Source organism: Mesocricetus auratus, unplaced genomic scaffold, assembly GCF_017639785.1.
Source record: "Mesocricetus auratus isolate SY011 unplaced genomic scaffold, BCM_Maur_2.0 Super-Scaffold_6730, whole genome shotgun sequence".
Classification (NCBI taxonomy): domain Eukaryota; kingdom Metazoa; phylum Chordata; class Mammalia; order Rodentia; family Cricetidae; genus Mesocricetus; species Mesocricetus auratus.
In genome coordinates, this window is record NW_024429184.1 from 23,497,244 (window position 1) to 23,525,205 (window position 27,962).

The 27,962-nt window shown below is 41.8% G+C and overlaps 2 protein-coding genes and 1 long non-coding RNA gene across 5 annotated transcripts in view; 1 reads left to right on the forward strand and 2 right to left on the reverse strand.

Annotated features, from left to right (window-relative positions):
- Positions 1-13: 13 nt before the first annotated feature.
- On the reverse strand, positions 14-4,110 carry LOC121138944. The gene is made up of 2 exons (XR_005875808.1): positions 4,004-4,110; positions 14-241 (listed from the first exon to the last, which is right to left on the reverse strand). It is a non-coding gene; the product is annotated as an uncharacterized LOC121138944 (long non-coding RNA).
- A 640-nt stretch (positions 4,111-4,750) lies between these two features.
- Cfap206 (cilia and flagella associated protein 206) overlaps positions 4,751-27,962 on the forward strand; it is a 33,161-nt gene continuing 9,949 nt past the window's right edge. Inside the window, exons 1-11 of one of the 3 annotated variants that reach the window (XM_040740381.1) lie at positions 4,751-4,934; positions 6,008-6,120; positions 6,694-6,777; positions 9,976-10,066; positions 12,340-12,528; positions 14,462-14,620; positions 16,061-16,269; positions 16,702-16,821; positions 18,741-18,939; positions 21,303-21,443; positions 25,320-25,513. In XM_040740381.1, coding sequence (XP_040596315.1) covers positions 6,013-6,120; positions 6,694-6,777; positions 9,976-10,066; positions 12,340-12,528; positions 14,462-14,620; positions 16,061-16,269; positions 16,702-16,821; positions 18,741-18,939; positions 21,303-21,443; positions 25,320-25,513 — 1,494 coding nt within the window. In that variant the 5' untranslated portion in view covers positions 4,751-4,934; positions 6,008-6,012. The other 2 variants (XM_005080827.4, XM_040740370.1) reach the window with 2 other exon arrangements.
- Rars2 (arginyl-tRNA synthetase 2, mitochondrial) overlaps positions 20,770-27,962 on the reverse strand; it is an 86,046-nt gene continuing 78,853 nt past the window's right edge. The window contains exon 16 of the mRNA XM_040740402.1: positions 20,770-21,610. Within this exon, the coding sequence (XP_040596336.1) occupies positions 21,590-21,610 (21 nt within the window). The 3' untranslated portion in view covers positions 20,770-21,589. The remainder of the gene's footprint in view (positions 21,611-27,962) is intronic.

Genomic DNA, 27,962 nt, shown 5'->3' on the forward strand with positions numbered 1-27,962 from the left:
GTTCAGAGTACCATTTGTTTGTAAGAATTTTAATTGACTTTTTAAATTATCATAAAAGTTATCGATTTCTGTTTTCTTCTTTTATGTCATTTTTCAAAGTAATGAATTTCATGTGGCATTTTCAGACATTCTCAGGTCTCGTTGGCCTTTGCTCTCATCTCTCCCTCTGCTTTTCTGTGCTGTAAACATGTTCATGGAAAACCAATGTATTCAAAAGCGTATTCCAAGGCACTGCCTCTACCTGTAGAGAGAGGAAGGGAAAACAGTACTTCGAGGAAGTCGAAACGCACTTCTGTACCTGGCCTGATTTGTTTCTGCATCAGATGTGTAACCACACTCACATGTGCTGCAGTTGAAAATAGGTAAAGGAGTGTGTTCTTAGATCGTTTGCGTTGTGGAGTGTAACCTGCAATACAGAGACTAATGTCTAGTTAGCAAAACATCAATTTTCAGCAAATTTGAATTTCTCGGCCTTGCATATAAATAACTCAGAGAGGATTCCAAGCAAAGTATCTATACAAGTTAGGGATGAAGAGTCCTCTGTGCCTGACACATGGCCTGCGATGGTCTGGACCACTGATGTCAACAATCACTAAATTAAAGTGAAAGAGCACCTGGGCTTGTAGGACTTCTCTAAAACCCCGCCCACCACAAACTAACATTATTTTTTGTTTTAGTTTTTTTTTTTCGAGACAAGGTTTCTCTGTGTAGCTTTGTAAACCAGGGTGGCCTCGAACTCACAGAGTGCCAGCTAACGTTTTAAGTTGAAGTTTTTAATATATTTAGAAATTTGTACATGAGTACTGTATTTAAATCATTTCTACCTTTCCTCTCTCCCCATCCAACTACTTCTGTCCTCTGTCTCTCAAGTTCATGATCTCCTCTATAATTATTGTCTTACATACACCTATTTAGTGTTGCTCATATGTACATATGTTTAGGGCTGACCATTTTGGAGCAGATGACCTACCAGGGACTCATTTCTTTATGAGCCCCGTTTGACTGTCTGTAGCTTTCATGTAGGGATTGGACCATATAAAGTTGTCCTCTATCCATGCTGGCTTGTATCTTGGTGTGGTCTTTGCAGGTTTTATGCAGGCAGCTGATGGGGAAGTCCTGTGTATATGTCAATAAAGCACTGTTGGCCAATAGGGAAACAAGATAGGTGGGACTAGGAGTCCAGGAGGACTCTAGGTAGGAGAAACACAGGGAGTCAAGATGTAACTGCCATAGGGATAAGAAGCCCGGAAACTTTTCTCCGGTAAGAGAAATACTTAGATTAACAATTATAGGGTAATTACTTAAGTCAGAGCTAGCCAGTAAGAAACAAGCAAGGCCAGTAGCTTCATAATTAATACAGCGTCTTGTGTGTTATTTGGGGACTACAACTCGGCAGAGCCCAGGCGACTGGCGGGGAAAAACCAGGCAGCCATATTGTTGAGAGTTGATGAGAGCAACATCCATGTCTTGTCCAGAAAAAAAAAATCCCATAAAACTTGTCCTGGGCCTCAGGATCAATGGGGCCAAGTTACCATTGACTGAAACCTCTGAAACCATGAGCCTTTTGTTTCTTTTCTCAGACATTTTGTCACTGTGGCCAGAAAGCTGCTCACATTTAAGTTGTACAAAAACAGGCAAAGACGGGATTTAACTTGCAGACTACACAGATTATGGGGCCTTGATCTACCACTCATGTCTACTTATGGAAGAGTTTTTGACAGGCTAGTTCTACCATGAAATAGAGATGATGGGTGTGTTAAAGTTAATGTATCAGGAAAAGTGTGTTCAATTGGAGTAAACGTTTCATCTATTCTCAGTAATTACTGACTCTGGGTACCTGTGCTTTGGATGAATGACATAATCACAAGAACTAACGGAGAATGCTAGAGTCTCTACAGGCAGGGACCATCTGTCTCCGAAAAGTAAAGCCAGGTAAGTAAAGTGTGCCATCAGAGTAAGAAACAGTTCTTATTAAAATATAAAAAAATAAAAATAGACAGATCTCTGTGAGTTCGAGGCCAACTTGGTCTACAGAGCAAGTTCCAGGATAGCCAGGGCTACACAGAAAACCTTGTTTCGAAAAAGAAAACAATGAAGAAAGTAAAAACAAACACATTAACAAGGGATTTAGTATGAATTAGTGAACACCTTTTTGATCAACTTCAGACATGAATCTTGGTCTCCAACATAGGTCTGGCAGCAATGACAAGCAAGTTTGGCATCTGTGTCAGTGATCACAGACACGTGGCTCTGTACTTTGTCCCTTCATTCAGGCTCCCCAGTGACATTCCTGCTATTTAGAACCAAATTGCATTATCTGGAAACAAAATGCATATCCCACATGTCTAGTCTGTGTTCCCAGACAAATATTTATAGGCATTCAGTACTGTCAGGATGGATGGATGGATGGATGGATGGATGGATGGATGGATGGATGGATGGATGATGGATGGATGGCTTTTACTGAATAGAGACATGCCGGCGAGCCATACCTCTCACCTTAATGCTCTAAACAAAAGTAGTTGGTTTGTGGCCAACATCTACAGATAAATCTCATATATGCCACTGGACTTATCTACACTGTTGAGTCTTTCTTGATCCATCTGGTCTAATAAAATGTCAGCATCTTGAATCCTGCAAGATTCTTGATTTACAGAGTTGTATTTAGGGGTATGCAGTTGTAAGCCACAGCCTTGTGTCAATACATAGTTTAATAGAAATGGGTTAATAATTAAGAGAGAGCTAGCCAATAAGAAGCCTGAGTCATTGGCCAGTTTATAATTAATATAAGCCTCTGTGTGTTTATTTGGGTCTAAACAGCTGTGGGACCAGGAGGGACAGAGACTCTGTCATTGTACATGTGGGAAGTGTCATTGGGTAGCTCCCCTCTCCCTTCCCCTCTCCCTTCCTATGGCTTACCCGTAATGCTTCAACATCTTACTCCTTTGGCAGCTACATGGCATCTCTTTGGCAGCTCCTCTCTGCCTTCCTCTTTCCAGCATTCTCCTCCTCTGGTGGCCCTTACTATACTTCCTGCCTGGCTATTGTTGATGTTTGATGTGGAAGGGCAGAGCCCCTTGTGGGTGGCCCTGACCCTAAGCAGGTGGGTTTGGGCTGTATAAGAAAGCTGGCTGTGGGGCTGGGGAGAAGGCTTAGCTACTAAAGCACTTGATACTCAGTCGCGAAGATAATAGTTGAGATCAAAGCATCCATGTCAAGTGGCTTACAAATAAGTGCCTGTAATTCTGTCTGCATAGGATCTGATGTCCTCTTCTGGCCTCTATGGGAACCTCTAACAGACACATGCACACACATTAAATAAATGCATAAATAAAAGTTAAAATAGTAAAAAAAGAAATCTAGCTAAGCATGAGTTAGTGAGCAAACCAGTAAGCAGCGCTCCTCCACGGGTTCTGCTCCAGGTTCCCGCCTTTACTTCCCTCGGCTGGAAAGAAAAGCTAACTAAACTCGTTCTTTCCCAAATTACTGATGGTCACAGTGAGCATCCCAGCAACAAAGTAACAATAAAGAACAGTTTGTTAGGATGTCTCAGCCAGTAAAGGCATGTGGGAAAACAAACAAACAAAAACAAAAAATAAAAACCTGAGAACAAACTGGGTAGCAGAGGGCTGCAAGTTGTTTGTGGCCCTCACCGGTGTGTGGTAGCATGTGCTCCTCATAACTAGAAATAATAAAAAATACCGTTTATTATGTCCATCCAAGAAGCGCCGGAAACTTTAAAAAGTATTATTATTTCATTTCATGGGTACGGGTGTTATGCCAGGGTGTATGTCTGTGGACCTCCCACGTGCCTGGCACCCAGAACAGGGAGAAGCCAGAAGAGGGAATTGGCTGCCCTAGAACTGGAATCACAGACAGTTGTGAGCTGCCTTGTGGTTGCTGGGAGTCAAACCCAGTCCTCTGGAAATGCAGCCAGTGCTCATAACCTCTGAGCCACATTTCTAACCCTGCAACAAATATATTTTTTAAGAATCAAAATTACCATCATTGACCTCGCATGGTGGCATCTGACCAGTGCTTGGGGGACTGGGGTAGGTAGATCTCTGTGAATTCAAGACCAGCCTGGTCTACAAGTCCAGTTCCAGATCATCCAAGACTACATAGTGTGACCTTCTCTCAAACAAACAAACAAAAAATGGTTATTCCCAATTCCAAATACGGAGCTCTCCATACTTGTATCTTCTGGGTGCTAGGGGCAGAGTCTCACCATACAGTGTAGGGTGTCTTAAAACTGCAATTTTCTGTCTCAGCATCCCAATGTCTGTAACTGCAGAACTGCATCGCCACATCTGGTTTGAATACACTTCCCGAATGAAAAGTTTAATTTTGCATTTTGGAACACCAGCATACAGACTTCCTTTGAGCAAGAGAAATGAAAGCATTCATTTGAAGGAATAAAAACAAAACACAAAATCCCAAAACTATAAACACTGATAACTCCAAGAACCCTAGGTTTTCTCATTCTTTTCAACTGATGCATTTTTCCCATGCTTCCACATTAGCAAGTTAACAGGAACATTTGTTTCAGAACTCGTGTTTCATTGCCTTAATACTGAGGTGGAGTGAAAACGACTTGAGTTCTTTTGCTTTGTCTCTTGGGAAACTGAGGGGGGAGCCCCACACCTGTCTGCTCAAGGCTCCACGTCAGCAGCGGGTCAGGGCTCTCCTCCCGCCCCACCCTCTGGTCCCACCCCACGGCCCGGCCCGGCCCCGCCCCCAGCTTCTGGCGTCCTGTTCGGTCTCCACGGTTACGCGTCGGTCCTCTGCTAGGGCTCTGGGGCTGGCCGGGAGAGCGGCGGCCGGCTGGCGTTCCGGCTGAGGCCAGCGCCCTGGGAACTCCGGGCCCTTAAACGGAGGGTGTACCCGGAGAGGAGACGGACGTCCGACCGCTGAGAAGCTGGTGCTGGTGGTTGGTAACAGACAGGGATGGGTGGTCGGCTCCAGCTCTGCGTGAGCGCGCCGGAAGGAGCGGGCTCAACCCCGGTTGTGTGGCCCACAGGTCTCAGACACTCCCACAAGTGCGTTGCTAGGGTGCTAGGGCCAAGTCGCGAACTCTTCTAACCACAGGAGAAGGTGATAACCCATCTTTTTTTTCGGATGAGCAAACTGGCTTCCAAAGAGATGCTTGTCTGTCGGGTAGAAGCGGTTGGACGCTGATGAACTCCAGGCTATCTGGTTTCCCATACAAACCGCCTAAGGCTACTTTGTCGACCCCCTCAGAGCGCTCCTGACTTTGCTTCTTTTTACTTGCACGTTCCTTGTGTTAACTGATAGGGGAAAATCGGGAGCCCTGATTTAAGATTACCACTCTTTCCTAGTTTATAATAGATGAAATTTTAGCCGTTATTTTTTTGAGGTTCATAACTTTAAGTTTTCATTGTTTGCTTTTTATGCTTTTGTTAGAGTCCATTTCCCAAGGATGTATTAATCCGAGAAAAGAATCTTCTCACAGTTATGAAATTATACTACAGTTGTGAAAGGTCTCTAGAGAATGCACTCATAAGCATTTTCTTTTACAAGCTGTATTCTTGCTGCCTACATAGATAAGGGGTAGTTTTTTTTCCTTTTTTTTTCTCCCAAATTCTGTTAAGCTTTTTAATTTTTTTCTGTTTTGTATTTTGTTTCTGAAGCAGGGTCTCACTCTGTAACCCTGACTCACTATGTAGGCTAGGCTAGACTTAAACTCATAGCAATCTGCCTTTGTTTGCCTTCCGAGTACTGGGATTAAATGCATGTTCCATCATACCCGGCTAATTTCTTTTAAATGTTACGATATATATTTTTGATGGTGGCATCATTTAAATAAGGGGAAATCCCAGTTACTCTGTCTTTAATAAAGTCATTTAAAATGGAAAAAGGAAGGAACTAGATCATAATTAAACAGAAATAATTCAGTAGACATTATGGTTATTCCAGATCTATTAATGGAATCTAAAGTGGAAAATACATAAGTGAAATTACTAAAAAAAATTATTGCTTTATTTAGCCACAATGCCTCCCACTCAAGCAGAAAGTGTTATAAAGAATATTATACGTGAAATAGGACAAGAATGTGCAGCTCATGGAGAGATTGCTTCTGAAACAGTGGTTGCTTTTATGGTAAGAGTGATTAATTTTGCAAATTACTGTTTTATCAAAAAATTTTAAATGTGATATCAAGTGTTTTTCTTTAAAATTCTTGGGAGCTTTCCTGAATGCTCTAGTTGAAAACATATTGAGATCATCAGATGAGTTAGTGAAAAATATCTTTTCCAAGTCTATAAAGTGTGTTGTAGACTGACAATGACTGATTTGGGAGATCCCGTGAAGCTTAGAAACCTCGATAATATTCTGCTGTGATGTTTTAACATATGTTTTTGTTCAAATATATACTGTAAAAGTTACTCATTGCTTTAATTTCTGTGTTCTTGGTTTGGGTAACAGCATACAATGAAAACATAAGATACACCATAGTTTCCTACTCCATAACTGTAACCATTGCTTTCAGCCTCTTTGGTATGTAATTTTGTAGCTCCTATTCAAGTTTGATGTTCATTGCTTTCTATCTCTAGACTTTAATGAAAGCCCTAGTGAGTGGTGTGATAAGAAGACTTGCGGAACATCAAGGCAGTTGTCTAAAATGGAAGTGGATTTCATTATAAGAAATAAATACTTGGCATCCTCTGTTTCTAGGTGAAAGCTGTTGTCCTGGATCCAAGCAATGGCTTCAACATGGATAGGACCCTCATCAAAAGTGATGTGCAGAAGCTTGTTAAGGTGATCGATCAACAGTCCCCGTGCTTGGGATTATTTACTTTCAGTTTTGATTACAATATTTGTGTTGTTCATCATTGTCTTCAGCAATGTTATAAAGAAACACCAAGAGGTGGTATAAATAAGTGGAGGATTACTTTCGGATAGAACCAAGCCTGGAGGTACACAGGTTATTCCTGGCTTCCTTGGCTCTAATCTTTAACTTTCCTCCATGTCACAGAGTAATTGCCATACCTCATGATGGAAGAAGGGAAAAGACAAAGGGAGTAATAGTTGTTCCAGAAAGATTTGTTGTCACTATCCAAAAAATAAGAGTCTCTCTGAAGTTTTACCGTATGGTTATATTTACTGGTCAAATGACACAGAAGTGGCCCTAGGACACATAAGGCACCCTTGTGGTTCTGTGTTAGTAGGAAGGGTGGGCTCAGGTGTCAGGGCTAACATCATCTGCCCAGTGCTCTGGTGAGACCCTGCTCTTCATGCATTGAGACTATCAACAAGTGCTCTTTAATGTATCTGTACCATGGAGTTAAGTAGTTCTGCATTAAGATCCATACACTGGATTCCATGTAAGTATGTTAAAAGCAAAGCAAAAATAATCTTACCAAGAAAGTAAGTCTGCCTGAAAACAGACTTTTAGAACAAAAGAGGGTGTTGGGGGAAGTCCTGTTATTTGTCAATAAAGTACTGTTGAGCCTATAGGAATCTAGATAGGTGGGGCTAGGAGTCCAGGAGGATTCTGGGAAGGAGAAACACAAGAGAGTTCGAGATGTAACCGCATGGGTAGGAAGCCCGGAACTATTCTCCGGTAAGAGACATACTTAGATTAACAATTATGGGGTAATTACTTAAAGCAGAGCTAGCCAGTAAGAGACAAGCAAGGCCAACAGCTTCATAATGAATATAGCCTCTTGTGTGTTTATTTGGGACTGATGTGGATCTGGAACCAGGCGGGCGGGAAGGCTCCTCTCAAAGAAAAAGCTTCTCTTAACAAGAAGGTGAGAATTTCAGACATCTGTCATGTTCAGTGTCTTGCTTCCTCTGTATTTCCCAAAAGTTCAACATTGCTTTCTGTTCTGGCCTTCATGAATTTGTTTCCTTTCTTCACTCAAAGGACAAGAAGTGAACTTACTAAACCTGTATATAGATGCTTTATTGACTCTCAGAAATGGCAGGGGAACATTTCACTAGCCCCCACCTTCTCTCACTACCTGAAGGAGAGACAGTAGGTCTGTCTGCAGATGTGGTAAGGGTGAGGAAAGAGATTTGGAAACCTGGAGCTTGTGTGTGTGTAGGGGGGGGTCTGATCAGAATGATGCCACAGAGACTCCATGAGCCCACAGGACAGGCTAGAGCTGGCCTTGGTTGACTTTAGTGTGGTATAAATGCTGTTCTTAGGAAAAGGGAAATGACTGTGTAGTCACTCAGAAACTACAGGAAGTTATGGAAGAGATTCAAGGAATGACCTAGGGAGAGGTGTAGAGTGTAGCCTTCCCCGCCTGGGCCCTGCCGCGTTGTCTGAACCCCAAAATGACTCACAGGACACTGTATTATTTATGAAGCTGTTGGCTGTTTGCTTGGTTTCTTACTGGCTATCTCTGACTTAAGTATTTAATCCATAATTGTTAATCTCTTACCGGAGAAAGGGTCTGGACCTGTTTCTTCTGTGGTGGCTACATGATGTCTCCCTGTGTTTCTCTTTCCCAGAATCCTCCTTGACTCCTAGTCCCACCTATCTTGCTTCCCTATTGGCCAACAGTGCTTTATTGACATACACACAGACTTCCCCATCAAAGAGGTTTGAGTTTTTTCTCCCTAACTCAGCTGAGTAGGAAAGCCTTACATTTCGTGTACTTTTAGTACGATATATGCACAACTTCTCACAGTATATGGTGATCTTAACAACAATAATTGCATCCTGCCCTTCTCAATTGAAAGCCGTTGGATAAAACCACCTTTTGATTTGTCAAGTCCCCTGTGAGATCACTCTCCCACTTGAGGATCTAGGTGCACAGACTGACTGATTAGTCTTGTCCTCTGCACACTCACAGGAGAGCAGGACTGGGATGGGGGTTGGGAGATGGATTGAGAGTGATGCTGCTGCTGTGTGCCTTCCAACAACAGTTTGTGAAGGCCAAGGTGTGTGAAGGGCGGAGACTGGGTGAGAGGAGGCCAGGGAGGCCAGGTGAGAAGGAAGGAGATGCTCAGGGTGATCATCCAAGTGTAGAGAGGCAGAGGAAGGACATGCATCATTTATGGGTGTGGTGGGGGAGAGGAAGCAGAGGAAATTCAGAAACAGAAGGTAGATCCGGAGAAATTTTGTGAGGAGCTGAGGGTAACTGAAGCAGTGTTTTATCAAATGTGACCTCCACCATCAGTAATCAGTCCCAAATACTAAACAGGATTTCTGGGATAGAGTACAAGCTTTGTGGAATATATACTCACATTTCAACAGCTTAAACTCACCAAAACATCAGGCTTCTTGCCTTCAATTAGACCCGGGAAAGAACTTACTATGTTGATTGAGTAAATTGTAAACCGCAATGTCCGTAAGGAAGGAAAAATGACAATAAAAGAGGTTGTTGCCTAAACATCAGGATCACTGCTGTGATGTTTCTCTCTGTGTCTCTGTCTCTCTCTCTGTTTCTGTCTCTCTGTCTCTCTGTCTCTGTCTCTGTCTCTGTCTTTCTGTCTCTGTCTCTCTGTCTCTGCCTCTCTGTCTGTCTCTGTCTCTCTGTCTCTGTCTCTCTGTCTGTCCCTGTCTCTCTGTCTCTCTCTGTTTCTGTCTCTCTGTTTCTCTCTCAGGCTTTCCTTTTGTAGTTCTGGCTGGCCTGATGCTTGTGTAGATCCTCCTTCTGCTGTTCCTGAGTGGTGAGATGCTGGCATTTCAGGAAAATACCATCATGCTCTGCTCATTTTCTTTTCTTTTTCAAAATAAGTTAGAGAAGTATCCTTCAGTAGATAGACTGCTTGCCTGGCATGCATACGGCCCTGTGTTGGATACCCAGGCATTCACTGTGTAAAACTAGGTGTGGTGGTTGGAGCAGTGGGGAGGCAGGTGAGGGCAGGAGGATCATATGTTCAAGATTGTCCTTGGCTACATAGTGAGTTTGAGAACAAACTCAAAATCCAAAACTCAAACAAAGCTCTTGAGCGTTCTAGAAAATGTAGGGGAATCATTCATACGATGTTCTCTTCTAGCTTTGTGTGACTCGATTATTGGATAGTAAAAATCCATCCCTGGACACCATTAAGATGCAAGTCTACTTTGATATGAATTACACAAGTCGAGGTAACATGCATATCTATTTTCATATATTTTAAAAGGGCTTTTAAAATATTGTATTGTATGTAAGAAAGGTTAATTTGGTTGACAACAGATTTAATTGTTTAAGGAATTAATTTTTGTCAGTCTCTTGATAGTTTTCACCTTTGATCTGTTAGGCAGTCTTTGCTATTATTAATAAAATTCCTGAGACAATCAGTTTACACAAGAAAAAGTTTGTTTGAGCCCAATTTTAGCTATTTTAGTACATGTTGTTGTAAATGGAGTTCTTAATTTGTCTAAATAATAAGAAGCTGGAGTCAGATATTGAGGAAAATGATGAGAGATCAGAGAGAAGGAGCAAGCCACAGCCACATCTTTCCTCCTTAGCATCTTAGCAGACAAGCATCCTGTTTCAGCCTGCCTATATCCTCTCTCTGCCCAGCCATCTCCTTCCTGTCTGACTGACTGTACAGACCTCCAGACCTCTATGGTTAGCTAATGGCAAGCTCCATTCTCTGCCCTTCAGACAGACTTTATTTGTACAAGCAAGATAGCATCGCATGCTGTGTTGGCCCTGTTGTTTTTGGGCCATGGAGGCACATTGTGGCAGAAATGTGAGTCTGAGATACCACTTTACCTCATGATTGACATGCAAAAAAGAAGATGAGACAGGGGTTCCCCAAAGGGCACACTTGCAGTGACCCAGTCACCTCCCATTGGATTCCTTCAAGGTCCCACTGTCTCCTAGTACTAGAGTAGACTGGATACCAACACTTTAGTATATGACTTCTGAGAAATAATTCACCATATTTCAGAATATAATAGGGTTGGAAATTCAAATGAGAAAAATGCCAGTTTCCTTTATGAATGCTAAAAGTCAATTTAAAACTGTGTGCTCACAAAATTATGTTTCCAAGTTTATCATTTTTAACCTTTATGGCACTAATATATAACAATTAGAAACTAAACCATTGAAGTTAAAATTCTTAATTTTTAGATTTTCCTATTCTTGATTTATTATTTTATAATATTTAAATTACATAGCTAATCCAAAGTAAGTAAATTGTGGGAAATTTAGCTTTAGAACATATTTTATTATATTTATTATTTATATCTTATATTTATACTTAAAGTATACATCAAAGATATATTGGAAATGGTGGAGGGGAAATAAACTATTTTTGTAATGCAATCATTACTAACCATTTTGTGATTTTATTTTTCTTCTTTCTGTGTAGTAGATGTTCAGTTATGATAATATATAAAATAATATCTCTTACAGTTTTGCTTAAAAGCAATGGAATTTCAAAGCAAAACATAACCATGAAATCAGAGAAACTTAATTCCTGCTTTTTTTTTTCAGTTTGTAAAAGTTCTCAGTTGCTTTTGTGGTGAAATTGTAGAGATGAATGTTGCATTGTTGAATTGTGGTTGGGAGAGCTTACTTAGTTACACAAATTGTTACAGCTGTAAAGGTAGTCTCCAGCCACAGCATGACACAGGTAGAAAAAAATCTCGCTGGCAAGTTTGTTTTTGTCACCTTAGCATTAGCAAGGGTCATTGGAGAGAGAGAGAGAGAGGAACCTCAATTGAGAAAATGACTGTATCATGTTGACCTGCAGGCAGATCAGGCTGTTTTCCCGATTAATGATGGATGTGGGAGGGTCCAGCGTATTGCGGGTAGTACCATCCCTGGACTGAACCAGCAAGCAGGTTGAGCAAAGCCGTGGGAGCAAGCCAGCGAGCAGCATTCCACTGTGGCCCTTCAGTTCCCGCCTCAGGTCCCTGCCCTGGCTTCCCTCATGACAGACTGTGGGGTGTAAGCCGAATAAGCCCTTTCCTCCCTAATTGGTTTTTGGTCGTGGTGTTTATTGAGAAATAGAAACCCTAAGACAATGCAATATTGTATTATCAGTAACATCAATCAGAAGACCTTTACCTAGAACTAAAATGAGTATGATTGAAGAAGAATATATAGGCTACACATTTAATATTGTACTACATATGTTAACATATTTATGTGTGTTTACATGTATGTTTTGACAGAATACTCCATTGAAATTGCTGTAATGTTTCCTGCTAGATTTTTGTTTTTGGCTTCTTGCTGACCACTCTTTCATTTCATCATTCCACCTGAAGAAGTCAGAGTTTGGGGATTTAACTCAGTACTGAAGCTAGGCTGGCAGGGGCTTTTGTTTTCATAAAATTGCAACACACTAACCAGTTTTTGTCTAGTCCTTATCTGAGGGGAAGTCTAAGTCCTGAAGATGGGAAATACTGTTTTTTGCTAATTTTAGAGGAGTTTCTTGAGGAACATCATCGGGTCTTGGAGTCCAGATTAAGTGCCGTTAGCAGAGAAATTACAGACAACAGAGCATGCACTAGAGAAGAACTGGAGAGTCTCTACAGAAAAATCGTCAGTTATGTGCTACTGCGGTCTGGGCTTGGATCCCCCACGGACATCAAGATCGTCAGAGAGGCAACAGGTAAAACACAGGAACGATTTCCATTCCATAAGTGAGCCCATATGCCCATTGCATTTATGTGCATGTGTTTGCGCCTTCGTGTGGGCAGGGATGTGTGCACATGTGTGCCTGTACATGTGAAGGCCAGAGGTTAACATGTTGTCCACTGTATTTACTAAGGCAGGGTCTCTCACTGAACCCAGAACTCTCCATCCAGTTTTGGCCAGTCTAGCTAGCCGGCTTGCCCAAGGGATCTCCAGGGTCCCCTTCTATAATTCTGAGATTACAGGTCGGGCTGCCACACTTGCCGAGGATTGGCCTATAGGGGTCCTGGGGATACAAACTCTGGTCATCACACTCATGTGGCAAGGACACACCGAGCCATCTCCTCAGTCCCTGCCATTGTATTTTATAAAACATGCTAAAGACTGAAGTTGCTTTTCATCTGAAATCAAGTCAGCACCCATAAGAAGTTCACACTAAGCAGGTTCCTAGAAATATTTATGTATGTATATATGTATGTATGTATGTATGTATGTATGTATGTATGTATGTAGAAGGGGGACTGTGAGGAGAGAAGAAAGAGTCAAAGGGGAGGCAAGGGAGGGCATCAGGAGGACAAAGTTTCCATGTTTTCTCTCATACATGGAATCAATGCATGTATGCCACCAATTCAGGAAGGAAACTGTGTGAGGGGAGCAGGAGTGGAGAGAGGAGAAGGGAAGGAAATGGGGGTGTGAATATGACCAAAGTACTGTCATGCAACCTGAAAATGTCATGGTGAAACCCATTATTTTCTGTTCTAACTAAAAAAATAATAATAATTTAAAAAAAGCAACTAAGGTTAGGCAGTGGTAACACATGCCTTTAATCCCAGCACTTGGGAGGCAGAGGCAGGCAAATCTCTGTGAGTTCAAGACCAGCCTGGTATACACAGTGAGTTCCAGGACAGCCAGGGCTACACTGAGAAACCCAGTCTTGAAAAACAACAACAATAACAAAAGCAACTTAGGAAAAAAACAACAACCTTATAGGCTGGAGAGATGGCTCCCTGTTTAAGAATGTTTGCTGATCTTCCAGAGGACCTGGGTTCAATTCCCAGCACCAATGTCAGGCAGCTCACAGATCCAACACTCTTCTGGCCTCCAAGGGCACTGGAGCTCACATGGTATGCACTCCTACAAAGACACCCACTTAAGTCTTAAGTTAACTGTCAGATACCTTTCACGCTGTGTTTCGATTGGGAACTTTGAGTAGTGTTTCTAGCCAGTGAAATAGTGCTCATTTTCCTTTTTCTAGAGGTAGTGCATACCTGGTGACCTATTCCACCCACTAGTGGGTCATTATCAGCATTGTTAAGGGCACTGGGTTCATGGGGTGATTGAGACAGCTGGATAGGAATGACCCATATAGGTGGAAGGCATCAAGTCTGTCATCTGATTAGGACCTTGTATTCTCAGGAAATGCTCATCCAGTTTATAGTATAATGAGGATGGAGCTAGGCCTGGTGAGTCTGTCTGTAATCCCCAGCACTTGGGAGGTGGAACGCAGGAGAATCAGGAGTTCAAGGCCAGCCTGACACATGGAGCCCCCTCCCCTGACAAAAACAAAAACAAGATATAATGCAGGGCTAGGAAAGCTATCCAGCCTTCCTGTTACGTTTTTCCATTCTTATTTTAAAGTATAGATTTTTCTACTCAGAGCCTTTTAATTAGAAAGATTTTTTTTTACCAATTGATTGTTAATAAGGACAGAGACATGAAGCAATAGCATTGTTTTCAGTCACCTAGCCCTGGTATTTGGTAACTTGCTATGAGTGCTTTAACAGGTATCATAAATCGTATAGGTAACACTAGAGAGGCACATGCCTTTATGTCTAAGTTTTACATCTAAGCTTTGCATCTAAGTTCTGACGTTTGTCCCATCCTTGTGTTTTTCTGGTGATCTATTGCAGCTGCTCTGCAGAGTGTTTTTCCTCAGGCGGAGCTGGGGACGTTTCTGACTCTTAGTAAAAAGGACAAAGAACGCCAGCTCAAGGAGCTCACCATGATTGTTACTGGAATTCGGTTATTTAACAGAGACTGTGGGAAAGGAGGAGAAGGCATTGACGATTGTAAGTGTACATTTAGGCTGGTCCTGAACATTCTGTGTGTTTAAGACTTAACCTCACAGTGGAGCAGACCACACACATCACACCACTGACACTCAGGAGGCAGATCTTTGTGAGTTCCAGGCCAGCCTGGTCTGTTACACAGAGAAACTTTGTCTCGAAAAATGAAAACCAAAACCAAACAAACAAAAAATTGCAGTTCTGTTCATTAGAAACACCCTCTCACTTCTTAACCTTCCAGAGGCAAAATCTTAAGTTTTCTGTACCATGAAGCTAGTGTAGGGAACTGAGTCAGTGACTAGAATGAGGGAGCAGCCCAGATGCCACCCTCTTAACTCAGTGACGGAAAACTTATTTAAAAGTTAAAATCACCTAGGAAAGAGAACTGGTGTTGGTGTAATTAATGGGTTGAAAAGACCAAAGAGGAGATATTTGCAGATATGCAAATTCAGAGACAACTTCTGTGGGGTTAAGAACATAATGCTTCATTTTTATTTTTTTAGGCAGGGTCTCACTGTATAGCCTTGGATAGCCTGGAACTTGCTATGTAGATCAGGCTTGCCTCTGGCTCATAGAAATCCACCTGCCTCAGCCTCCCAAGAGCTGGAATTGAAGACTTGCACCACCCACCCAGTTCCATAGTGCTTCCTTTATTTGTAAGTTGAAAAATGCTTAGGAAATATCTAATGAAGGAAGGATCTAAGGGTGGAAGTAATATCATGTGAGTGTTAGACTTCCCATTGATAAGGCATCACTGTCTTTTACTTAATCACTGATTACTGGTCTAATTAGCAACAGGGAAAGCCAGCCAGCTACCCTGCCTGTCCTCCTACATTTTGGGGGCTGGAAACCACTGAGGTACACCCAAACCCAATGAGGGCTTTGTTGTTTATTTTTTATCTTAAGAGTTGTTATAAAAAGTCAAATTCCAGGGTTGGAGAGTGGGCTTAATGTTCGCTGCTCTTAGAGAGGACTGAGGTTTGGTTCTGCACACACATGCTTCATAGATACATGCAGACAAATGTTCCTACATATTAAGTAAACATAAAACTACAAGAATCAGTTTCCCACCAGAGAGTGCCTTCCATTGCTGGGCTGCTTTGTTTATTTTCGGAGTCCAGATGAGGTTGATACCTACATTTTAAATTGGACTTGATTTTTCTAAAGGAGCATGACTAATACCATTTGACACCACAATCTACCATATTTTCTATATTTTAGTGAGAAAAGTGATTTGGATTGTACTTTTTTATTTTTCTGACACTGGTTTTGTTTTGATAGTTTTTTTTCTGTATGGGGTGGGACCATGAAAAATATGCTTTATTATTAAATAACCTATAAGGAAAATCTGCCTCAATTTAATGTTTAAAATACAACTATGTTCTGGCCTGTTTTTCCTTGATCCTCTTCTCACCCCCGGTACTCTCATGCCCTGACAAACAGTGCCAGCTATTCTCCATGAAGCAATCCCAGCCACCACACAGCATATTGACTCCCAGCTGCAGATTGCCCAAGACCAGGCATTTCGCTACACAGCCATCCTCGAGAAAGTAACCAAGAACCCACTCATGATCAAGGAGCTTGAGCCATATATGTTAAAGGAAGCGTTGTATAATATTCGACAGTATGAGATCTTCCTTCAGACTGTTTTGGTGAGCTAAGGTCACAAAGTCTGGCATTTTCTGTGTAATGCAGTCTCTTAAGGATGAGGTGACCATGAAGGCAGTAACCTTAGGAAGTTAGATTGCCTTTGGTAACCTTAGGAAGTCACATTGCCTTCGTGTGATCGGTGATTAAAACAGAAACAGCAAAGCTAGGTTTGATCTTAGTGGAACTGTATTGTAGCAGTTAGTTTATAATTGTTGATTTTCTCTAGTGTTTGGTAATATGATTAGTAACATGCTATAATTAAACAGTGCTATGTGTATTTGCAACACTTTTAATTCAGAGCATCTGTTTCATACACTGTTTGGCAGGGAGTGGAACTCACAACGTCATTGTTACTTGGTTGGGAGCAGGTAGGGCTCAACATGTATTTATAGCAAAACTATAAAATATTAGTACAAATGATGTTGTCTTCACAGTCAGATATAATTACTTGTGCTCAAGAAGTGGAAATGATGATAAAACATTTAGCAGCTCAACTGGAACAATTAAAAATGACAGTAAAGTCAAAGACAGCTGTCCCAACATCACAAGTCTTTGTAAGTATTTGTCATCCTCTTTGACCTTGGTTTTTTTTTTTTTTCGAAATAGGATCCCAGTATGTAGCCCTGTCTTGGAACTTGCTATGTAGACCAGGTTGGCCCCAAATTCACAAATATCCCCCTACGTCTGACTGTGGGTGCTGGGATTACATGTGCACACTCAGTAACTGACAGTTTGAAATGTATTTTGTCTTATTTGTTATGGCGAAGGGGCATGCCACACTGCACACATGGAGGCCAGAGAACACATTCACATTTGCTTCTCTACTTTCTTAGTGGGACCCTGGAACCGAACTTGGGTTTTCAGGCTTGTGAGCTACCTCCTAGTCCTCCTTTTCTCCCCTGTGATCGATCCCAGTGGTGTACAGACCAGGCAAGTGCTCTGCTGCTGAGCTAATTCCCGAGGCCGTGGGGCTTGTTGTTGTTGTTGTTTGCTGGTATTTTTTGTGTCATTACCTCACTGTTTGGCTCAGTGGATACCCTAAGTTGTCCTCCACTGTGGATCCCCTGTGCCCACATCCTACGTGCTGGAATACAGGCCTGTGACCACCATGGCAGGTGTAATTCCTTCAGGCTGAGCATCCTTTTGAGTCCTATAAGTCAGTTCAGAATTCTTTATACATATATTCCATTAGAATAATATCATATACTATGTAACAGTCTTGTACAAGTTGGTCCTGTTCTTCATGGTTATGTCTTAGCAAAAGCCTGCTGCTTGCCTGACGAGGGCAGTTGTTACGGAAGGAAATGATAATCTCTAGTAGTGATAACCGTATCATCTATGGCAACAGAGCAGTCCACTGAAATGTTGAAAGCGTGTTTACAGAGCTGAGAAGGTAGCTCAGTTGGTAAAAGGCTTGCCACACAGCCACGCAAACACCTGAGTTCAGATCCCCAGCACCTATGTAAAAAGCCAGGTATGGTGCTGAGTAGGCAGAGCCAGGAGGATTTCTGACCAATCAGTGAGCTTCAGGCTTAGTGAGAGATGTCAACTTAAGATGTGGGACAAAGGGAGATTGAGGAAGATGCCCAACACCAACCTCTGGCCTCTGCACACTCCCACTCCCACACACACGGTGGGGGAAAAGGCAGAAAGAAAGAGGGAGGGGGAAGGTGGGAGGGAGGGGGAGGGAGTGGGAGGGAGGGATGTGGGAGGGAGGGAGGAAAAGGGTGGGGAGGGAATGAAAATGTGTTCATCGTAGTCTCTCAGAAACTGTGCCTGGCACAGAGGTGACAGCTGTCATGTTAGCTGAAAGGAAGGTAACTTTTTGGTTTACCAGGCATCCGCTTCCTGAACAACAGCACCACTTTATAGAAAATCATTGCAACCTGATCTGAACAAGGAAACTGTAACATGTACATGCATTTCACATGGATATAGACATTTGAAACTGGTAACTTTCTGCAGTCATTCTCAACATCGGTTTTAAAAAAGCAGCTTATGTGAGGCCTGGTTGACTTTGTTCTATAAGTCGTCAATCTCTACTGTGAATAAATACTGTATTGGCTGATCCCAAGCTTTAACTGCAGCTCTCTCCGTGTGCATAAGATGCACATGTGTGCTTTCCTGCATCTTTTGATTCATGGCTGGGCCAGAGAAATCAGCTATCATTTAGTTTGTAAACAAAAATTTTCAAGTATATTTTCTTCCTTGGCCTTTTGAGGTAAAGTGTTACTATTCCTTAAGAGAGCAAATACGTTTGGTTACTTTCTGAGTAAGTAACTTTCTAGAAGATATGCCAAATGAAAACCTTTGAAAGAAACCCCAGGTTTCCCTCTGCCTGACTCAGGAGTCTTCTCTAGCTTCGAAAGACTTTGGCTATAGCAGAATGAGTTTCTTTGCCACTCATATTTATTTTTAAGAATACAGGGATGACGATCACTCAGTTACGTTTTTGGTGTTTTTCTCTCTTTAGCCTATATTCATTGCCCTGGCAAGTCTGTGGATAAGCTTTCAGGATGAGACAGTGCTGATTAGTGTCCTCAGTAATTTGACCACTAACCTGGAGCTCTTCCTGGGCACTCACGAGCTTCTCTTTCCCGAGAAAGTGATCCAAGGTCTTCTTGGCGATGTCACTGTGAAAACTGACATGGCTAGACTCAAGGAGCACATGGGTAATGCTCACTAACCGTGTTTCTTTCTCCGTTAGCTCAAAGTCACTCTTTTTGTCTTAAAATCTTTACTCTGTAGCTTTCCGATAAACACTAAACATCTTAATTATGAAAGACTGGTATTGATTATAGAAAATACAGAAAAAGAACAGACATGGGGAAACACACATTTAGGTTTTAGCATGTAGCTGGTAGAGGAGGGTCAGGAGTTCAAAGCTAGCCTAGGCTGCACAATAGATTCAAGGCCACTCTGGGCTATAGGAGACCCTGTCTCAAAAATGTGAAAATATACAGAAACTGAATACTTTACTGTCCAGGAATTAATTCTTATTGTAGTCCTTCATGTCTTGGCCTTATGTGCTTGTGCATTTGTATTTCAGTAGTACTGGTTTTGTAATTGATGTACTGAGAAAAATTCTTGCTGTATTTATTGCAGCTAAAGCTCTATTTTATAGACTCTTATTTGCTACATATCTTCTTAGTATCAAGTTGAGATTTATGAACCAATTCATTTTATCCTTATAAAATTAATTGAGCTAATTTTAGGCCCTTTAAAAGATGTATTTATTCTTAAAGAAAGGTTGACATTAAAGTGAACTTTCTATCATTTCATCAACTTTTTGTGTTTTCTATCTTAGCTAAAAACAGTCTAAAGTTCATGAGAAATGTCAAAGAAGGGTTTAGAACTTAATACTCAACCTTTTTTCAGAAAAATGAAATTAGATGAGTCACTAATTTCTTTTTAAAAGTCTATGTTGGTAAAAATAGAAAGTAAGAATATAGCAAAGACTCCATTTCTTAAATTATTTGAGTATATAAGAACTGAAAGCACCGGGCGTTGGTGGCGCATGCCTTTAATTCCAGCACTCGGGAGGCAGAGGCAGGCGGGCTTCTGTGAGTTTAAGACCAGCCTGGTCTACCGAGTTCCAGGACAGGCTCTAAAACAATACAGAGAAACCCTGCCTTGAAAAACCAGAAAAAAAAAAGAACCGAAAGTTAAATAGGATACACTAAAATCCTTTCAGTACAACTTCATTACAACAGCGTGTCTAAGCAGATATGAAAAGACATTGAAAAGTTTTGAAGTAAGTTAAATTGTGGGTGTTCAGTTAAGCTGCAGCTTCTTAGATTTAGAGATGTTATTTCATACCATTTCCCGTCAGAGTATTTGATTGTTATTTTTCTTTCTTTCTTTTGGTTTTTGTAGACAGGGTTTCTCTTTGTAGCTTTGAAGGCTGTCTTGGAACTCACTCTGTAGACCAGGCTGGCTTCAAACTCACAGAGATCTGACTGCCTCTGCCTCCCGAGTGCTGGGACTAAAGGCGTGTGCCATCAATGCCTGGCCTGATTTGGATATTGTTTAGTGAACTGAGAGAGCCAATATTCTTTGAAAAGAATTTAATTTATACCTACTTATCATTCCTAGAGATCTTGGGCATAAACCATTTATTTTCTCCAAGTTAGGATTTACTTTTAGTTGTCGATACAAGGTCAAAACAGGATGTTTGCTGTTTGGGACTAGAATCAGACGTATTAGAAATATGGAAATAGTTTTTCATGAATATATCACTTTTATCTATTTATTCATGCTGGTTATCAATGTAAGCAAAGCAACCGGTGTGAGGAACTATCTTTAAAGTCAAAAGAACAGGCAGGATGATGTTCACTAGCTGCTGTAGCAGAGGACCCAAGTAATGGCCTGCATCTGTGGCACCACGGGACTCCAGCACCCTCTTCGGGCTCTGGAGCACCCGGCATGCATACAGTGCACATACATACATATGTAGCCACTCACATATACATGCAACATAAAAATAACTAAGAAAAAAGTCAAAGGAACCAAAATTGTATACCCTTTAATCAAAGTCAAACTAGCAAAAGATGTCTTCTACAATTTTGAGACACAGTCTAGTTATATAAACGCTGCATTCAAAGAGTGTTGTCTGTCTAGAGTTGTATGAAGCGTATGACATCTTGAATGAAGAAGGTCCTCTTGTTCAACTAACTCTTTCTGCTCATCTCCTTGGGTGACGTCATGTGTGGCAGCAGGGAACCCTGCACACCTGACAGAAGAGCTTTGGTTTGCTTCCCTGCAGCGGCAAAGCAGGTTTTTCTGAAAGGTCTCTGTGTTGTTGATTCTGGAGCAAACTTCTATCCCACATTTGCTCTAGCAAGTTACTGACTCGGACCGTCCCTGAGGTATTCCCACTGCTCCACCCCAGTCAGTCTGGTCACAGGAAATGTTGTCAATCAGAAAAAGTACAGATGGTAAAAAGTTAATGTTTAGAATGACCTCCTGCTGATTTGCTTAGGAAATTGCATCTTCTCAAGGGATGAAAACCATTTCCTGTTCTCTTTCATTTTAGAAGAAAGAGTGCATTTGCCAGATTTCAGAAAACAGGAGTGGCTTTTTCCAGAGACAACAGCAAATTTTGATAAACTGTTAATTCAGTACCGTGGGTTTTGTGGCTACACGTTTGCTGCAGCCGACGGTCTTCTTCTCCCAGGTATGTTGTTGGAGAGAACAGTCTGCCCTCGTGATGTCTGTCCCATACTGACTGCTTATTGTACCAACGTCACTGTCCCATAAAACTTGATGGGCTCAGATGGTGAACCAAGCAGGAGATGTAGAGATGGTCCTCAGTGTCCTCAGCTAAGGTGCTTCCAGTATAACCTGGTAGATTCAACAAGAGCTCATGAGGAGTAAGTGGTAGCAGGTTGACTGTCTCTTATCTAAAATGCTTCAGGCCAAAAGGGTTTCTAATTGTGGATTTGGAAGAATGAGACCTATTGAGGTAGGACCCAAGTTTAAACACAAACCCAGTCATGTCTCATAGGCATTTTATGCAAAGAGTGCTAAAAGAGTACATTACTTTTAGTGCTCCCATATTTTTACTGTGACTTACCACATGAATTTCCTGCTTGGCGCATTATGATTTTGAAGCATTTCACATTTCATAGTAAGGAAGCTCAGTCAGTATTATATAATATGGACTCTATTATGACCTGAAAAGGGGATGACTCATGTGTACAGCAGGAGTCCAGGAACATGGGTTAGCAGTGCTTATAACAGTGTCTTTTTTTTTTTTTTTTTTGGTTTTATGAGACAAGGTCTCTCTGTATTGTTTTGGAGGCTGTCAGTCCAGCCTGGCCTCGAACTCACAGAGATCCGCCTGCCTCTGCCTCCCAAGTGCTGGGATTAAAGGCGTGCGCCACCACCACCCGGCAACAGTGTCTTTTAAAAAATTAACTGACACAGTGGTGGGGCACATCATTATACATGTATATATAATAGTATATATAATAGTAAATTTGGTATTGAGAGACAATACATTATTATTCAGAAAGCGCTGCGTGAAGTGAGGATGACACGAAGCCTATAATTAGGTCTAGTTGTCAATGTGACATGTGGGAAGAGGCCATCAGGCTGGCCTCTGGACAGGTCTGAGAGGCCTTTTCTTTTTGTTTGCTAATGTAGGAGAACCCAGCCAGTTGTAGACAGCGCCATCTGTGGCTTGGTCTGTGTAAGAAAGGCAGCAGAGGAAGCCATGGAGAGCGTGCAGACAAGCAGGGTTCCTCCATGATTCTTTGTTTCAGTTCATGCCTCCAGGTCCCTGCTTGAGTTCCTACCTTGGCTTCCTTCAGTGATGGACTATAAGCTTATAAACTGAAAGAAACCACTTCCTTCCCCAAGTTGGCTCTATCCCATGCTTTATTATAGCAACAGAAAGTAAACTAGGACAGAGTACAGTAAAAGCAGTTTGAAAGAACTACTTAATATTTACTTGGTACCATTAACCTCATCCTTCATCCCTTTTCTTTACCTCTGTGTTAGTCTTCTGTGTTTTATAGTTGGGTATTGTTTTCTGTCAAAGAATTGTGTAATTCTATGCTTGCATGTTAGAGAGAACAAAGTAGCTTATTCTTTATGTTATGAGGAACAAACACACTAGAAACATGGCAGTGAGGTAAAGACAGGCAGTCTGCCTGCTGTGTTACTAATCAAGAGACATGGGAATGTAGAGGCTGTCAGGCTCTGTTTCAGAGTCCTCCCTGGATAAATCAGGGCTGGGCCTTTTGCCTCTGCTTACTGTGTGATATCTTTGCCTATGCATCAGAGACTGTTCACTCAGAGGGACTTTGTAAAATGTTTTCAACTGTTGAGAGTGCAGACTATGTGGCTTATACCCAAAGTGACACTGACTTACCGTACTGTCACATTTGTCCTTTCCAGATGACCTCATGTCTATCAGAAGTGTTTTTCTGGATCACTCTACCCCAACTCATGCTCTATTCTTTCATTTTACTAAGCTTTTCCTAATCGCCAATTTTTATTAAAATACCATTCTCATACTCCTTTTTTTTTTACGCATTTGGATATTTAACATCCCATAGTCTTTTTATTGTTGAATATATGCAAATCTGCACTGAGGAAAAGATGCCATACTTTTGTAGTTCTTACCGAGTTATTTTGCAAACAGTATATTAGGGGCTGTGGATGTGTCTTAGTGGTAAGAAGCGCTGGGGGCTGTGGTGAGAAGCACTGGGGGTGTGGTTGTGGCCATGTGGGTAAGAACTACTGGGAACTATGGATGCAGCTAGTACGTAAGCTGTGCAACTATGAAGGGCCTAAGTTCAGACACCTAGACCCCACATTAAAATGCTGTGTGTGACTGTGCACAGTCCTAAAGCCCCAGCACAGGGCCAGCCTGGGCACAGAAACAGGAATCTGTAGACTGCCAGCCTAACTTCGGATTTAGTGAGAGAACTCGTGTCCAAGGAATAAGGTGGAGAATGATAGCGAAGGGCACCAGATGTCCACCACCTCCTCCTCCTCTTTGGAGACAGGGTCTCTATTCAGTCCTGGCTGTCCTGGAACTTGCTCTGTAGACCAGGGTGGCCCCAGACTCACAGAGATCCTCCTGCCTCGCCTCCTAAGTGCTAGGATTAAAGGTGTGCACCACCACACTCAGCCAAATGTCCTCCTCTTGTCCCCACTAGCCATGTGCACATGCCCATATACATACACACACATACCACACACACCCTCATGTATGTGCACACACCTCTCCTTTAGTGTGGAGGTCTCTGCAAACACCAGGGCCGACAAAGTAACTATCCACATGAGGCAAGAAGGAGATCCAGTTTATCACAGCTCACTGGCCAGTTTTAGTTCAAACTTTTTGTGTCTGACATGGGACAGTTTATTTTAGACATACTTAAGCAAAATACATTTGGGAACAAAGTTTCCTGGTGACAGTTGTCATCAGGAAATTATCACCAGTAAAGCTGAAGCTGTGGCTACATCAAAAGTACTTGTGCCCTCTTCCGTAAAGATAGGTTCTATTGACTGAGAAACAATGCTAGGGATAAGGGTGTAGAGAGGAAGAGCTTGAGATAAACATACCAATCTGGGGATTCAGATGTGGCTAAGCTCTACAGATGGTACAGATCACCATGATATTAACTATATCCACTCCCAGCCTTCTGGGAGGAAACAGGTATGCATGTCCTCTGTTGAAGAGACAGCCCTACTGTATGACATTCCTGGTTTCCCTAGTGCTTGTCTGTAAGCACAATGACCTTGTGCCTTCTACACTTTAGTAAGTAGATTAATTTAAGTACGTTTGTAAATTTTGCCAAATAGACTAAATGGTTTCCCTAAGATGGTTTTACACATATTGTGTCTGTATAGGAGGATTTTTACATAAAACTCAGTTTTTAAAGATTCATTTGTTTTTTTATTCATATATATGTGTTTTGCTGTGTGTGTGAATGCAGCATGACCCTTGGAGGTCAAAAGAGGATGTGGAGTTGCAGGTTTTTTGAGTTATCTGACAGAATGCTGGGAACCAACTCAGGTCCTTTGGAAAAGACAACCCCGATTTATTTTATTTTTTAAATTATGTGTATATGTGTATGTCTGTGTAGAGGTATATACACGTGTTATTGTAGGTGCTTGTAGAGGCCAGAAGAAGGCACAGAATTCCTAAAAACAGGCAGTCATGTGTCACTGGATGAAGGTGCTGGGAAGTGAATTTGGGTTCTGTGCAAGAGTCCTATTTAATTTTTACTGCTATGCCATCTCTTCACCCCTAGGAAATATATTTTAAAGTTAAAAATACATAGTTTAGTATGAGTTTCACATGTTTATCTTTAATATTATTTTAGCAAAACAAAAGTAGAACTGATATGTTAAAATGGAGTATGTGGGGTGGACATGCAGCTCCGTGGTAGAGTAGTGGTTAGCACATGACAGGCTCTGGGTGGACTGCCAACACCACCAGCAAAACAAAAACTAAACCACAGCATCACTGGTCCTATGGCTTATCATAAGTCATTTGTTTGATGCCTAGTTAAATTATTTTTCTTAATTTTCACAGGAAATCCAACCATTGGAATTTTGAAATATAAGGAAAAATATTATACTTTCAATACCAGAGATGCTGCATATTCATTTGCAGAAAATCCTGAACATTATATTAACTTGATTAAAGAAAAAGCCAAAAAGAATGCAGAACTAATTCAGCTACTAGAACTTCATCAACAGTTTGAAACTCTCATACCATATTCTCAGGTAAACGTGGTGAACAGTTGCAGTTACCTGGGTTTGTAATTTCTGACCCGATTAAAATGGTGTCTCAGCATTGTTTATTGTGTATTTCTTCTGACAGGGAAGTTCAGAGACTTGTTGTTTGTTTTGGTGATCTTTGGGTGGGGTACCCACGTGTGTGCTGCATGGGCAAGCAGAAGCAGGAGAAGGACACGGGGTCTTCCTCTCTCGCTCTTGACCTTGCTTTTGACACAGTGGCCCCTTGAATCAGAGCTCACTGTTTCAGCGGGGCCATCTGCCAATCTCCACCCCTGATAAGAGGTTTTAAGTCGTTCTCAGAATTTGAATGCAGGCCTTTAACCCTTGATACCACTTAAGGATGCAAGAATGAGATCATTTCCTCTGCCAATTAAAGAATTAAAAGGTAGGAAAAAGTGTTACCAGAAATCATAGGGAGCCCCAGCAGAGCCGTCACGTGATGTCTAGGAAATCAAGGTCCCCTCGTGGGGCTTTTGATCTCATCAATAAAAGAATTAAAGCTGGTTGTGGTGACACACATCTTTAATCCTGGTACTCACAAGGCAGAGGCAGGCAGACATCCGTGAGTTCGAAATCAGCCTGGTCTGCCTATTGAGTTCCAAGTTAGTCAGACTATGCAGTGAGACACCACCTTAAACAAATAAACATAATATGCATATATATATTATGAATTAAAAAATAAATGCAAGGGACTGAGAAGATGGCTCAGTGGTTAAGAGCCACTGGCTGCTCTTTCAGAGGACTTGGGTTTGGTTCCCAGAATGCATACGATCGTTCACAACCATCTAGAACATCAGTTCCAGGGGATCCAGAACCTTTTCTGGCTTCTGAAGGCACCAAGTATACATGCACAGACATATATGCAGGAAAAACAAATAAATAGAAAATAAATAGAAGTTTTTGGACTGGTGAGATGGCTTCCCAGGTAAAGGTGTCTGCCACCAAGCCTGACAACCTGAGTTCAATTCCTGGGACCCACATACAGGAAGAGAACTGACTCCTTCCTGCAAGTTGTCCTCAGACCTCTACATGTGCACCATGCAATTCACATATATGCACACATACAATAAATAATTGCATATGTTTTTAAAAGGAAAGGAAAACCAAATGGAAACTCAAGGACAACTTATTTGAGCTTAAAATGAAAAAAAAACCAGGGTTGGCAAGCTTTAAATCTTACAGCTGCCTAACGTAATAGAGAAGATAGGCATAGAAGTCAACCTTGTGTGTGTGTGTGTGTGTGTGTTTAAAAAACAAGGATACCAAAGGAAGGACACAAAAAAACAGAGGAGACAGGGAAAGAGAGGGAGAGGGAGGGGGGGAAAAGAGAGGGAGAGGGATAGAGAGAGGGAGAGGGGGAGAGAGAGAGAGAGAGAGAGAGAGAGAGAGAAGGAGAGAGAGAGAAAGGAGAGAGGGAGAAAGGAGAGAGTGAGAGAGAGAAGGAGAGAAGAAAGAAAGGCCTTCCTGAGTAAAGGAGGACAGGCCCAGCTGAACCTCATGGTGGCGCATAGGGACTGCAAGGGGAGCAGGAATTCTGGGAAGGAAATGTACATTATGTTAAGCTGAACACACCTTCCTCAGGGTGGTCCCCTAGCCAGTCCCTGACCAGCCTCATTGGGTTAACCCTTAAGGTGTATGTCTCCACCTAGAAGTAGATGGCATTCTTTAAGGAACTGTTACCCACCATCTATTTGACTCATCTTTAGAAGTGGGGGTCTTTCTGCACATGCAGGCTGACCTCACACTTAGTCTCCCTGCTTCAGGTCTACAGTTGCTGGGATGGCAGGCTTGTGCCGCTGTGCCCAGGTTCAGCCTCTCTTCTCATACCTATGTATCCATTCAAGTATCCCATCTGCACATCAATTTTTGCCACTATTTTCTGTATTATTCTTACTTCAGTTTTTGTTCATGCTCAATATTACTTAAAAGCTATAAAATTTCAAGTCTGTCATCCCTCAGTTAATTCTGTCAGGGTAGTTCTTCATCGAAGGTTCATATCTTTAAGGATTAAAAGAAGATATAAAATTACATGTGTGTTGGGGAATGCTGTGCGTATGTGAGCGCGTCTGCCTGCGGAGCCCAGAAAAGGGTGTCCGATCCCCTGGGGCTGGACTTCCACACTCTTGCTGCCAAGCCATCCTTCCGGCGACTGAAAGCACATTTCCTGAAGGGTGTGTTTTTATGTAGTTAGGAATGCATAGGTAGCAAATGTGATGAATAAGAGGCCATGAATTTGAAAAAGAGCAAGGATGGGGTATATCGGTTAGTTTCAAGGAGGAAAGGTAAAATGATGTAATTATATCTCAAAAATAAGAAAGAATACTTTTTTTTTAAATAGGAAAGCACTACTTTAGTAATCATTTGGCAAAAGTAAAAATTTATTTCTTATAAACTGAGTAGCTTAGCAGTGAGGGGAACTCTGTCTGTCTCTCTC